The sequence below is a fragment of the Littorina saxatilis genome, linkage group LG3 (genome assembly GCF_037325665.1).
Source record: "Littorina saxatilis isolate snail1 linkage group LG3, US_GU_Lsax_2.0, whole genome shotgun sequence".
NCBI classification, from domain to species: Eukaryota; Metazoa; Mollusca; class Gastropoda; order Littorinimorpha; family Littorinidae; genus Littorina; species Littorina saxatilis.
In genome coordinates, this window is record NC_090247.1 from 60,978,190 (window position 1) to 60,992,098 (window position 13,909).

General features: G+C 46.3%; 1 protein-coding gene across 2 annotated transcripts; it reads left to right on the forward strand.

Moving 5' to 3' along the window:
* LOC138962847 (small ribosomal subunit protein mS31-like) lies at nucleotides 1-13,154 on the forward strand. 2 transcript variants are annotated; one of them, XM_070334810.1, is made up of 8 exons: nucleotides 1-155; nucleotides 548-682; nucleotides 1,096-1,272; nucleotides 2,133-2,218; nucleotides 2,455-2,512; nucleotides 10,594-10,673; nucleotides 11,511-11,675; nucleotides 12,105-13,154. In XM_070334810.1, the coding sequence occupies exons 1-8, from the start codon at nucleotides 16-18 to the stop codon at nucleotides 12,359-12,361; spliced, it is 1,098 nt and encodes a 365-aa protein (XP_070190911.1). In that variant the 5' UTR covers nucleotides 1-15; the 3' UTR covers nucleotides 12,362-13,154. The 2 variants fall into 2 exon arrangements, with proteins under 2 accessions (XP_070190911.1, XP_070190912.1); XM_070334811.1 differs by having other exon boundaries at nucleotides 11,514-11,675.
* The last annotated feature ends 755 nt before the right edge of the window (nucleotides 13,155-13,909 follow it).

Consider the following 13,909-nt stretch of genomic DNA (forward strand, 5'->3'; position numbering starts at 1 on the left):
TCTACATGTAGTTTGATGGGTTGTGGTAAAAAGACGCAGTTCGCGGGTGTCTGCTCTTGGTCAGGGGAGAGCACTACCGTGGTCACAAGTGTGGACAACATGATACGGCAAGGAATTGTTCGTCTACAAAAGGCAACTTTGTCTGACATTACCAGGTAATCACTGCCATCTGCTTTGCTAAGAATGCACAGGCTTATCTTTGTCATTTTCTGATCAAAGTGCGGGTGCTGTGATGAGAACTTGCATATCTGCTTTGTAAAATTACTGGCTAAGCGCTAGATGTTATGTGACCTTGCAGTTGCAGACTCAAACCAGCGCACTTCTGTTGTGTGTGTGTGTGTGAGAGAGAGAGAGATTATCTACGTATCCAATTTACACGATGTACACTGACGTACATTTGATATTTCTACTCCTAAAATGTTTCACAGTGTCGAAACTGTCGCCTCTTGTTTTGTTGACTTACCTGTCTGGAATTGCAAAACAAAAGAATTAGCTTGAAATGTTATTTGTGTTAGTTTTATAAATTAACAACATTGTTGTTGTTCAGAGCATGGCTCGGCATCCAGCCCCATTGTTCAGTGTGGCACAGCACCAGCCTATTGTCCAACGCTAAGAAGACAGGACATGAAAGTGGCCAGGGATCTTCTTCTTCCTCTGACTCTGACAGCGATCCTGAGAAGGGGTGAGTCTTTGCTGCCGAAAGTGAAACAAATTGCACCTGCATTTCCTGGGCATTGCAATAGGTAGAATACAAGGTGTAAATTGTGTGTTTTGTGTGTGAGTGTGTGTGTGTTTACATACTGAACCACATTGGTATTAGAAGAAAAGGTTTCTAGAAGCGAACGAGAAGCAGAAAAGGGTTGAGTCAGAGAAACATAGTGTGTGTGTGTTTGCATACAGAACCACCCAGGTATTACAAGAAAAAGTTTAAGTTAGATAAATAGTGTGTGTGTGCACTGAGATTTTAATTATTTTTTGTCGGTGGAGGTCTGTATCCGAAGGTCAGACTCGGAACTCAATAAAAAAAATTTGTGTTACAGTTATCAGCATCCTAACCTATACAGAACATGAAACATTTTCATTGCATTGTCACAGGGGAGGCGGAGTGGACCAGAAGCTGAAAGAAGCAGCAGAGCGTGTGGCCCGGTCCGTTCCAGACCATGGTTCCACGGTGCAGTCGGACCTGTTGAAACAGCTGCAGTCTGTCGCCAAACTCAGCAAGGATCAAGCCAACGGAACACCATCTTCTGGTGCAGCGTCTTCCAAAGTCAGGTTAGAGAGGATTCGTTGCATTCAGGGTTGTTGGGCACCACCCTCATAAAGCTGGCCCGAGTGTAGTTGGGATCTGTAACATCTTGCTCCCCATCAACCAAAACTGTTACGGGGCTACCTTTACCATACTTTTTTGTTTTGTGTGTTGTAGTAAGTACATGTAATGCTTGGAAGTAGCTAGGAGGGACAGGGTGGGCGGACATGCGGCAGGACCAAGGTAATGAGAAGCGTTTTTAATGTGTTCTGCAGTTAATCTTAAAGGTATACATGTCTGTTATTGAACAGATTGTTGACTTAAAGGAGTACAAGACCTCCACAAATCTGAGAAAATCAGGTTTTAAAAAAGAGGGAGTTTTAATTTGAAATAGGGGTAAACAGACCTGGGAACCTATATAATTTCGCCGTATTCTATACGCACGATTGTCTAGAATACGATCAGTACGGTCAGTTGAAAAAAAATATGACGAGAAAAATTCCTGGACTACTTTTCTTCACATCCCAAAACCGATGAAGTATTTTGACACATGAATACAGTTTGTGTCAGTAAGTATTGAAAGAAGCATTTGTTTTAAATACATGTATTGGTGAACTTAATTAACGGTGTGACGGATGCATTTGAAGCATGGATGTTCAAATGCTGTGTGGAATACGCTCATTTTTCTGAAAATACACCAAGTTTGTTTGAGAATACTCCAAGTGCAAAACAGGGGTTCCCAGGTCTGGGTAAATTTACAGAGGTTATGAACATTAAGTCTAGAAGAAAGGGTCTTAAATGGGAGAGAGTCTTAAATGGGGTTTCGACTGTACTGCTGATCTGTTTATTTGTACCTGTATATATATATATATATATGTATTTGTAGCAACCTGTTGAGCGGAATGCAGATCCAGAAACCGAGCCCGAAAACCAGAGCAGATGATGGAGACTTCATGCAGGGACAACGGGGAAGTAAGTCAAGTTGTAAATTATTTTTAACTCGCTGAAATAGTGCTCTATTTTCATAAACAAGATTAAATGGATGAAGAGAGTGAGCAAAAGAGAGAGAGAATGAATGCAAGAGAATCGGCATGCTTTCAAGTTGTTTTTTTTCAAATGTTCTTGATCTTATTTCTGAGTAGACAATTGAAGAGGTAGAACATTATGTGATTCATGCAACCTATATCAGAGAATTCTTTTTTCATCAGCTGAGAGACCACCCCGTGGGCAGTTTGTTGCTAGAAGACCACCGCAACAACTTCACAGGTACTGCCTTCATGCCTCCTACACCCTACGTTTCCCCCTCGCATATTTTTCTTACCATTTAAAGATACATTTTACAACAACAAAATCCATGTCAACAGTATCACACAAGAAAAATATAATTTCACAACTCTTTCTGTCTAAATTGAATTATTCTTTTTCTGTCTGTTTATCCCCTCTCTCTCACTCCTCAGTGTCTATTCTTTGGAATTCCTTGTGTTGATGTGTGTTCTTTTTACATTTAGTCAAGTTTTGACTAAATGTTTTAACATAAAGGGGGAATCGAGACGAGGGTCGTGGTCTGTGTGTGTGTGTGTAGAGCGATTCAGACTAAACTACTGGACCGATCTTTATGAAATTTGACATGAGAGTTCCTGGGAATGATATCCCCGGACGTTTTTTTTAAATTTTTTCGATAAATACCTTTGATGACGTCATATCCGGACTTTTGTAAAAGTTGAGGCGGCACTGTCACACCCTCATTTTTCAATCAAATTGATTGAAATTTTGGCAAAACAATCTTTGACGAAGGCCGGACTTTGGTATTGCATTTCAGCTTGGTGGCTTAAAAAATAATTAATGAATTTGGTCATTAAAAATCTAAAACTTGTCATTAAAATTTTTTTGTTTTTAAACGATCCAAAAACAATTTCATCTTATTCTTCGTCATTTTCTGATTCCAAAAACAGATACATATGTTATATTTGGATTACAAACAAGCTCTGAAAATTAAGAATATGATAATTATGATTAAAATTAATTGCCTGAAATCGATTTAGAAACAATTTCATCTTATTCCTTGTCGGTCCCTGATTCCAAAAACATATAGATATGATATGTTTGGATTAAAAACAAACTCAGTATGCTAAAACGAATAGAGATACAGAAAAGCGTATTATCCTGCTCAGCGCGACCATTAGGCCGAGAAAAAAAAATAGTCTGTTTACGGTAACATAGGCAAAACAAATAGGGTCGGTAGGTCGGGATTCTTTTATTTTTCTTTTCTTTTTTTTTTTTTTCAAAAAGCCGTATTTTTAAGTTATTTTGCCAAAAAAAACCAGACTGTTTTTTTTTATTTATTTATTTATTTATATATTTTTTTATTTTATTTATTTTTTCTCCCCCAAATGCCAAAAAAAGTCAAGGGTCGCGCGAAAAAATAGGGTCGGTCGGGATACCGTAAACAGACTATTATAATTACATATTCTTACGCCGAATCACATGATTTGCATTGACCCACTTCGATGCTTAGGTTATGATAAAAGCTACCCCGTCTAGGTATAAGGGGAGCAACCCCAACTAAAAAAGTGACTGCACCAGCATGACTGGCACCCTGGGTTACGTCCCATGCAGCACACTACGTCATCAATGGTGCTGGTCACGTGATACCCCTTCAATCGACTACTATCACTCAAGGGTGACGGTTGTGTTTGCTTTTGCTCTGGCTTGTTTTGTGTCTACGGCACCCACCGGCCTCGGCCCCCGTCTACTTCTTGCTGGCTTGCAGCTGGTGAGATCGTTCATATTTTCTTGTATGTTTTATTGCTTCTGCTGTGAATTTCACATGTCCGTTGGACTCTGAAGTTTTCAGCAGTTGTTTGGCTTCCTCACGGTCGCCATTTGCATTAGCACGTTGTCTGGCTTCTGTTGTTTTAGTCCGTGTTCGGTCTATTAACGCTGTTGTAGCTTGCTTTGTAGCTGCCGTCGGTAGCTTTTACGCAGGTGCTTTTCTATTGCTTGCTTACTTCTGAAATGTTTGTGTCTGTACGGACTTGATTATTTTCAGACTTGTGGCTTCCTCCTTGGTCGCCATGTTTAGTTAGCATGTTGTTGTTATGTTGATTTTTTCGTCCGTACTCGGACGCTTAACTCTTCGTATAGCTAGTTGATTAGCTGCCTTTGGTAGCTCCTAACTGGTTTTAGCTGCCCTCTTTGCTGGCTTCTGAAAGGTTGGCGTCCGTTCGGACTTTGCTAGTTTCAGTTGTTTGTTTATTTTTCTCTCGGTGCTTACATGGCCGTTAATGAGAATTAGAGGGAGCTAAGGCCGAGGGTTAGGGCTTGGGCCCTGCTAAGCTCTATCCCTCAGCAGACTCTTCTTTTGAAGAACTCCGTTGTTGTTCATGTTGGCACAATTTTAGGCAATTTTTACGTTGTTCTGTGCCGTTTTTCTGTTACGGACGATCGGCCGTCTGGCTCTCAGCCGTCCGTCTTGGCCTCTAAGGCTGTCGTTTTACGTCTGTTTCGGCTCCAGAGTCTAGGGCTCTGGGGTCTGCCCTTATCTTTTGCTTATTTCCAGAAATGGATTCCCTCGTTCGCGAGGTTTGCCGCGGCGGACTTCGTCGTCAGCTCTGCCCCCCGCCTGGGGGTTAGGCGACGTTCTCTCCTTCAGACGCTGGGTCTTCTCCGGACCAGGCTGCTGTCCACCGTGATGTTTCTGGACGGTCCCGTGGGGATCTTCTTCTCCTCTTCCTGGCCGGCATTTGTTGCCTTCCGCTTGCGGTAGCGCAACAGTGCATGTCCCTCCGGGGATCCGGCCACAACAAGGTTGGTGTCTGCAGCAGCCGTTTACGGCAGTTGCACTTCCGGTTTCCGGAATCGGATGTTCTCCTGCTAGTGAGCGACTTGCGTTCACGTCGGGTCAGAACCTCTCCGTACTCCAGCAGTCGGTTCCGACAGCTGGGCTTCCTGCTTTCGCAGGAAGTAGGGGTTCACCGTCTAGTGAGCGACTTGCGTTCACGTCCGGACCGAACCCCGCCTTACACCAGCAGTTGTACGCGACAGCTGGGCTTCCGGCTACGGCCGGAAGCAGTGGTTCTTCCGCTCGTGCGCAGCTTGCTGTCACGTCCGGTGCGTCCCACATCTTACCACAGCAGTCAGTTCCGGCAGCTGTTCTTCCGGCTTCGGCCGGAAGCAGTGGTTCTTCCGCTCGTGCGCAGCCTGCTGCCACGTCCGGTGCGTCCCACATCTTACGTCAGCAGTCGTCAGCGACAGCTGCTTCCGGCTCAGGCCGGAAGTAAAAGGCTCACTGGCTAGTGTTCGGACTACGTTCACGTCCGGTTTGAGCCTTGCCTTACGTCAGCAGTCGTCCGCGGCAGCTGCGCTTCCGGTTCCGGCCGGAATTGTAGGTTCACCGGTAGTGCACAGGCTGCTGTCACGTCCGGTTTGGGCCTTACCCTACGTCAGCAGTCGTCAGCGTCAGCTGGGCTTCCGGTTCCGGCCGGAAGTGTAGGTTCACTGGTTAGTGCTCAGGTTGCTGTCACTTCTGGTTCGAGCCTTTACCTACTTCAGCAGTCGTCCGCGACGGCGCCGCTTCCGGTTACGGCCGGAAGCGTAGGTTCACTGGTTAGTGTACAGATTGCTGTCACGTCCGGTTTCGAGCCTTGTCCTACGGCAGCAGTCGTACGCGACGGCTGTGCTTCCAGTTCCGGCTGGAAGTATTGGTTCACTGGTTAGTGCACAGGCTACTGGCACGTTCAGTTCGAACCTTGCCTTACGGCGGTGGTCGTACGCGACCTCTGCGCTTCTGGCTGCGGACGGAAGCGTGAGCTCACCGGTTAGTGCACAGGCTGCTGTCACTTCTGGTTCGAGCTTGCCCTACTTCAGCAGTCGTCCGCGACAGCTGTGCGTCTGGTTCCGGCTGGAAGCGTAGGTTCACTGGTTAGTGCACAGACTACGGTCACGTTCGGTTTGAACCTTGCCTTATGTCGGTGATCGTACGCGACCTCTGCGCTTCTGGCTCCGGCCGGAAGTGGGGGCTCACTGGATAGTGGACCTGCTATGGTCCCATCTGGTTTGAGTCTGGTTTTGTCGTCAGCAGTGCCCTTTGGGCTTGCAGGCTCCCTGCCTCAGGCGGATTAGCAGCTACCACACACTTCGGTAGTGGGTTCTGCCGTTCTTCTCACTTCCTGTGCCTTTGGTCTTCGACGCCTCTCATCCTCCTCTTAGTCAGGGGTGAAGTTTGGCCGTTGACTTGCAGGAAAGGGGCTTCAGGCTCCGGCCTTCCCAGCTTCGGGACATTAGCGGCTCAGAGGAAGTTGCCTTTGCCCAAGATGTCCCGGAATTTGCTGTCGTCTTTTGCCCCTCGGCGTGCACCTTTGCCGGTCACGCCGGAACTTCTTCTTTGGGGAACGTTTCGAGTCCCCTGCTCTCTGAGCAGACTCTCTTCCCCTCTGAGGAAGTGGGCAGACAGCTTTTGGAACTTGCTTCCATTTTGGAGACACTCCTTTACGGAGTCCTTGGCGCCCTTTACACTCAGTAAAGAGCAGGACGCAGGGGATGCTTTCTCCACCTTTGCTAGGGCGAATTTAGAACAGAGAAGGCCTTCCTCTCTGCACAATGCCCATACGGTCATGTTCAGACGGGACTTGTTCCTCGCCCTTTCCTAGTTTGTGAGGAATCAATGAGAGACACCCTTAGTTCTTCACCCTTGGTGGATGGGTCTCTCTTCGGCCTCCTGGCCTCTAAGGCCTCCTGGCCTTCAAGTCCTCCTGGCCTCCTGGTCTCTGAAGCCTCCTGGCCTCTAAGGCCTCCTGGCCCCCAAGGCCTCCTGGCCTCTAAGGCCTCCAAGGCCTCCTGGTCTCCAAGGCCTCCTGGCCTCTAAGGCCTCCTGGCCTCTAAGGTCTCCTGGCTTCCTAGGCCTCCGGGCCTCTTAGGCCTCCAAGGCCTCCGGGTCTCCAAGGCCTCCTGGCCTCCAAGGCCTCCTGGCCTTTAACGACTCCTGGCCTCTAAGGTCTCCTGGCTTCCAAGGCCTCCTGGCCTCCAAGGTCTCCAAGGCCTCCTGGCCTCCAAGGCCTCCTGGCCTCTAAGGCCTCCTGGCCTCCAAGGCCTCCTGGTCTCCAAGGCCTCCTGGCCTCCAAGGCCCCCTGGCCTCCAAGGCCTCCGGGCCTCTAAGGCCTCCTGGCCTCTAAGGTCTCCTGGCTTCCAAGGCCTCCCTGGCCTCCTGGCCTCCAAGGAAATAAAGATTTGTAGGGACCTTCAGGTCTCTTCTTTTGCTCTTCAAGCTTTGAAGCAGCAAAACGGGCTCTACCTAAGCAGACTCAGCTTGTTCAGGCTAAGTCCTCAGCTCAGGTTTGTCCGGAGAGGTTCTTCCTTTCACAGACGTCTTAGTCGGTGTTTTTTGGGAACAACAGCCGGCATTAGGGCTTCCGGGTTTTTTTAGCCTCGGCTGGTGCAACAGCCATTTCATCCGTTGGTGGTGTTGGTTGTTGTTTGCTCTTTTGGACTCGGTCCTAGTGGGTCTTTCGCCGATTTTGACTCTGTCTTTCTCTAGCGATCGGACTTGTTCTGGTGTTTCGTCCTAACTTAAGGTTTACTTGAGTTGGCCTCGGAAGTTACATTCAGATTTTACTGAGTTTGCATTGGTTTTAGCAATGCATGGTGAGGGGTCATTCTTGTGGCCTATCACTTTTCTCAGCTTTATTGGCTAACCCTCCCCTTTCGGTAGAGGTCTAGTTAATTTCCTGGTTTCTTGGTGCGGGCTTTCAGCCCAGCATCTTTGATGGCAGGTCTACGGGCGTTACGGCTCTCAGCCTTAGCCCGTGTAATAGTCTCCTGCCTGGCATGGGCGACTACGGTCTCCGTGTCTCTAGAATTTGTGTCTTCCTCTTCTCCCTCATCCTGCCATGAGGCGAGTCGGGTCGACTTCCGGTGGGGTGGGTTGCCTGTTACGGTCACCCCTCTACCACTTGCAACTATTACGGACTCTTGCCTGTTGTGTTCCGTGTCTGATTCTTGGTTCTGAGGTATCAGACGTGTTTGGTTTTTCAGCCAGACTCAGGAATTTTCTGGGCTCGGTCGGCCGCGATATTTACTTCGGGCTCTTCTTCTTAAGGCTGGTTAGCTTCACGGTTTTCTGTTTTTCCTTTCCAGTCTCGTTTCTGTTTTGGGTTTTTGATTTTCTTTCATTTACCTACAAGCAGACTGCTTTGTGAACACTCTGACTTTAGTCTTTTCGGTTAGAGTCACCGGTCACATCAGGCTTTGGCCACCGCGATCTCCGCCCTGCTGGCGGCTTACACTTTTCGTAGGCCGCTTCTTCCTCTGTTTACCTCCCTCTATGCTTCTGCATGGACTGGTAGTGGACTTCTGGTGACCGTCTCTTCTGAGATTTTTTCTTTGAGTTTGACTCTGGTTTTTTGTACTCAGACGTCTCTCTCTCTTTCTCGGAAACAGGTCACTCCTCTCTGGAGCTGACCGTTATCTCTCCGGCCTTTCGGGCCTCTCTCCATGCCAAGGCTTTTAACTTTGGCATGATTGTTTTACGGTCCTGGGGAAGGTTGGTGCTTTTCATTTATGATCGGTCAACCTTACGCTTAGTCGTTTCCAGGGTTTTTGGCATTTCCTTCCAAGAGTAAGGGGGGGGGGGGGGGGGGGGGGGGCAGCTTGTCTGTCCCTCTACTCGGCTCGGGTTATTCAAGACTTGAGCCCCTTTCTGGGCTGTTTTTTATGGTTCAGGAGATGGGAAGAAGTGCTGAGCACAGCTTACGGGCTCTCTGATGCTTGGCGTAGCTATCGGCTATCTTTCCCCCAGGCTCAGCCCGAGCTCTTTTTCCAGGGCCTGGGCCTCCTCCTCGGCCGTTTTACGGTCTGGGAGGTTGGATGATGTCCTGCACACAGCTTACTGGTGCTCGGCTTTTGTCTTTATCAGTTTCATAGGGAGACATTGCTGCCTTCTGGCAGTATGGATCTATCTGTAACGATGGATCTAGGTCCCTTCCTGCTTTGGTGGCAACGGGACAATGCCTCTCCAGAATTTAAGAGTGAGTTTGATCTTCTTTGGTCTTACCCACCGCCTGGTTGGAGTTATCTGCAAATCATGTGATTCGGCGTAAGAATATGTAATTATAATCGAAAATTTTTATCTAAATTTTGATTTGATTAATATACTTACCCGAATCACATAAGTGATTCCCTCCCGCCTGCCCCGCTCGACTTTTTTGATATTCTATTAGTCGATTGAAGGGGTATCACGTGACCAGCACCATTGATGACGTAGTGTGCTGCATGGGACGTAACCCAGGGTGCCAGTCATGCTGGTGCAGTCACTTTTTTAGTTGGGGTTGCTCCCCTTATACCTAGACGGGGTAGCTTTTATCATAACCTAAGCATCGAAGTGGGTCAATGCAAATCATGTGATTCGGGTAAGTATATTAATCAAATCAAAATTTAGATAAAAATTTTCGATTTTTTGTGTGTGGCCTTACCGCACTATTCTCGCTTGTCGATTTCACTGCCTTTGTCACGAGCTGTGAACTGACGAAACTACGAGGATGCGGTCTTGGTGAAAAAATGCAGTGCGTTCGGTTTCATTCTGTGAGTTCGACAGCTTGACTAAATGTTATTTCGCCTTACGCGACTTGTTTTTTTTTTGTGAGGTCTCAATGCTTTGGCATGGGTGAGATTCTTCCGGTATATGCCGGAAATCCGGATTCGTAATGTCTGTGGTGACGGTTTTTTTCGTTGTTAATTATACAAATCCTTCAGCGCCCCCCTTAAAATTCTTCAGGATTCATGACATTTTTCAGTCCCACCCATGCGGCGGGCGCAGTGGCGTGGTGGTAAGACGTCGGCCTCCTAATCGGGAGGTCGTGAGTTCGAATCCCGGTCGCTGCCGCCTGGTGGGTTAAGAGTGGAGATTTTTCCGATCTCCCAGGTCAACTTATGTACAGACCTGCTAGTGTCTTAACCCCCTTCGTGTGTACACGCAAGCACAAGACCAAGTGCGCACGGAAAAGATCCTGTAATCCATGTCAGAGTTCGGTGGGTTATAGAAACACGAAAATACCCAGCATGCCTCCCCCGAAATCGGCGTATGGCTGCCTGAATGGCGGGGTAAAAACTGTCATTCACGTAAAAATCCACTCGTGCTGAAAACATGAGTGAACATGGGAGTCTAAGCCCATGAACGAAGAAGAAGTCCCACCCATGCTTTTGCATGCAGAAACCACCATGGCCAAACGGTTCTGAAATGTGCCATATCCGATGTAGAATAGACAAAACCGTGAGATGTACACAGAGGAAGCAGGATTTTATGTGTTTTGCTGTATCTTATGTGGACCTAACATATTTTGTTTTATTTTGTGCAGAGAGAAAGTGAAACTGTTTGAGGGAGCCGCACTTAATATTTTCACAACCACTGACACTGCTCAGTCCTCAGATGTTCAAGGTAAACAAATATTCTTTAGTTTTATTGAGTAAGAGGGAAAACCTACAAATGCCCGATCTTTCCAGTCCACCTAGCTGGAAATGGGTACCTGACCCAGGCATGGGAATTGTCCGCCGAAAGGCAAATTTACGCCGATTGTTTTTTTCGTTCCGCCAAAAAAGCCAAAGTGTCCGCCAAAAAAATAAACGGGGGAGGAAAACTGAATTTAATGGCAAACTTGGAGCTCAGATGACAGCACCAATTGCACAATTTGGGTTCTTTGGAGAATTTTTTGTCCGGGGGGGAGGGGGGGGGGGGGGCATGCCCCCGGACCCCTTAGTAAGGCTAGGCGCTTCATGCCGTCAACTTTAATATTACTTACAAAATGTCAGCCTTTTTTACTTTTTTCAATTCCCATGCCTGCTGACCCTATTCAGGGCCCGAGGAAGGCAAAGGCCTCATAAAGCTGGCCATAGAAAAGTAGAAATCTCTCAAGTATAAGTCAAGGGTTTGCAAAACCCCGGCAAATGCAGTAGGCAGCCCAGAGATCCCATTTGGCTCCCCTACAATCAGATAGGTGACCCTCCACCACGGAATGGGTCGCATGTCACCTTTGCATGATTTTTATATTTTTACATTTTCTTAAAGAGTTTTTTTATGCTCCATCCAGTGGTGAAAACCGTTTTAGAAAAGAGCAAAACTTTTCGAGTTATAAGCCTGTGACTAAGGTGACCCTCACAGGGTATATTAGGCCTAGCGCAGAACCGCGCGAGGTGACATCCAACTCATTCCATACTGGAGGGTCACATATGGTTTTGGGAAAACCTTTACCTTTTACCTCACCTGATTCTCTGTCAGCAGAAACCAAGACGGTGGAGAGACGGGGAGTGTCGCTGTGGGAGAAAGTTGAGCAGGAGCAGCTCGACATGTTCAGACACGTGCCGCCCACCAACGCCTTTGAGGAGATGATTCAGTGGACCAAGGAGGGAAAACTGTGGCAATTTCCCATCAACAACGAACAAGGTATTTTTGTGTGTTTGGGAGGGGAGGTTGGGGTGGGGGGGGGGGGGGGGAGTCTGTGTGGAAAGTCTGAAAGTCTGTGTGGATGTGTTACTTGTGGATGTGTGTGTGCTTTTACATATGTGTGTGTGTGTGTGTGTGTATGTATGCAGTTTCATTAGTGTTTGTTTGTGTGTGCTTGTGCATGCATTTGCATGTTTGATTTTAATTGCTTCAGTCTCACGTTTTATACCCAGATGAAATGTCATTTGATCAGTTTTCGTTTTTACTTGTTACTTTAATCAGTGCTGGTATGATTCATAATATATTGTGAAGTGGTTTTAGAAATAGAACTAACATTTCACGGAAGACTGCTATGATTTTATTTGTGTCTCTAAAAATGGAATTCTTTGTGCGATTGTAATGTGCACAAATATTGGTTGGCTGTTTCAGGATTGGACAAGGAGTCAAAGTGTGGATTCCACCAGCACGTGTTCTTGGAAGATCAGATTCAGGACTTTCCCCACAGAGGTCCGATTCGTCACTTCATGGAGCTGGTGCTGGTGGGTTTGTCCAAGAACCCCTACCTCACCGTACCACAGAAGCATGAGCACATTGATTGGTTCCGGCAATACTTTATCGAAAAGCAGGACATTCTGGAAGAGGCTTTAGGGAAAGATGGACTGATTCGCTCTGCTGAAGCCAAGTGATGATTAATTAGTAACAGTTGGTGATGAAGATGTGGTCAAGATAAATGGTTTAGCATGTGTAAGTGGGTGTATCGTGAGATTATTATTATTATTATGGTGAGCTTATATAGCGCGAACCACAATTAACTGTGCTCTCCGCGCTTTACATACTAATTTCTGCCGTGTGAAATGGAATTTTTTACAGACAGACAAACAAACATTTTTTACACACAATATATAACGCATTCACATCGACCAGCAAACCTCAAGCCTGTTAGGCGAAACTTTACCTTTCACGGCCTTTATTCCAAGTCACACGGGTATTTTGATGGACATTTTTATCTATGCCTATGCATACATACAAATTCTCCTCTCTCTGTCTCTTTAGCTTGCTCTTTCTGTTTATCTCTCTCTTAATCTCTCGAAGTGAAGCAAATCACAAATATGGTTGTTACATGTATGTCTACTTGAAAACGTATAGAAGTGTTTACTGCACAAACAAACACAAATTCTTAATACACACTGTAATAATGCCCACATTGGTTGAAAGCAGTTTCAAAGCGGGAGGGGGCTGGGGGTGTCTTTTCTGACTTCTCTGTGTTCAGTTTTCATTATAAAAGGCCTGAGCTTTCAGTTTCCCCATTTTTATCAGGTTTTTTTTCTTCTGTTTTCATTTTGTGGCCTTTAGTTGACATAACAAAGACATTTGTATGTGTATGCATATTAGATAGTGCATTATGTTTGGATTGTGCGTGTATGTGTTTTCAGTGTTGAATACATGGGAATGTTTGAATAAAGAGTTTGTTTCTATCAATCAGCTGCATGATTGTTATTTCTGGTTAAGTCACCCTTTCCCTTATACGTACTCTTTTGATTGCAAGGTATTCCAGTGTATTGTCAGTAGCCAGCAGGCTTAAACTTCTCAGTGCAGGTTTGGTAGAGCGCTGGACTTGTGATCGAAAGGTCGCAGGTTCGAATTCGGGCCGGGACGGACACGGGTCAACTTTATGTGCAGACCCAGAGACGGAAGCCATGTCCCACCCCCGTGTCATCACAATGGCACGTAAAAGACCTTGGTCATTCTGCCATAAGTGCAGGTGGCTGAATACACCTAAACACGCAGACACCTGGGTAGCGCGACTCCGTTGCTGCTAGCTTTCCACTGGGAGGAAGCGACCCGAATTTCCCAGCGATGGGACAATAAAGTAATGAGAATGAGAGAATTAAACACACACAGACAGGCAGGAGGATAGACTGACAGACGTGCACTGTTTCTCTCACTTGTATAGAAATGTACAAAACTCTGGAAAAAGTGTGCAAAAAATACTCTTTTTTTCAGATATCAAAAGTATGTTGAACTACTAAACAGTGCAAAAGTAAAAAACAACAACTAATCTCGACTATATAATACATGATAGAAATCTAATTTAGCTTGTAACAAAAACTCAAGATGAGAACTGTGGATAATGTATGCATCCATAAAACGGAGAAAGAAAAAATCTCGACCCACATCATAAATATACGCTGATGTGTTGTCTTCATTATTATTTGTTATTATGTTTAGACATT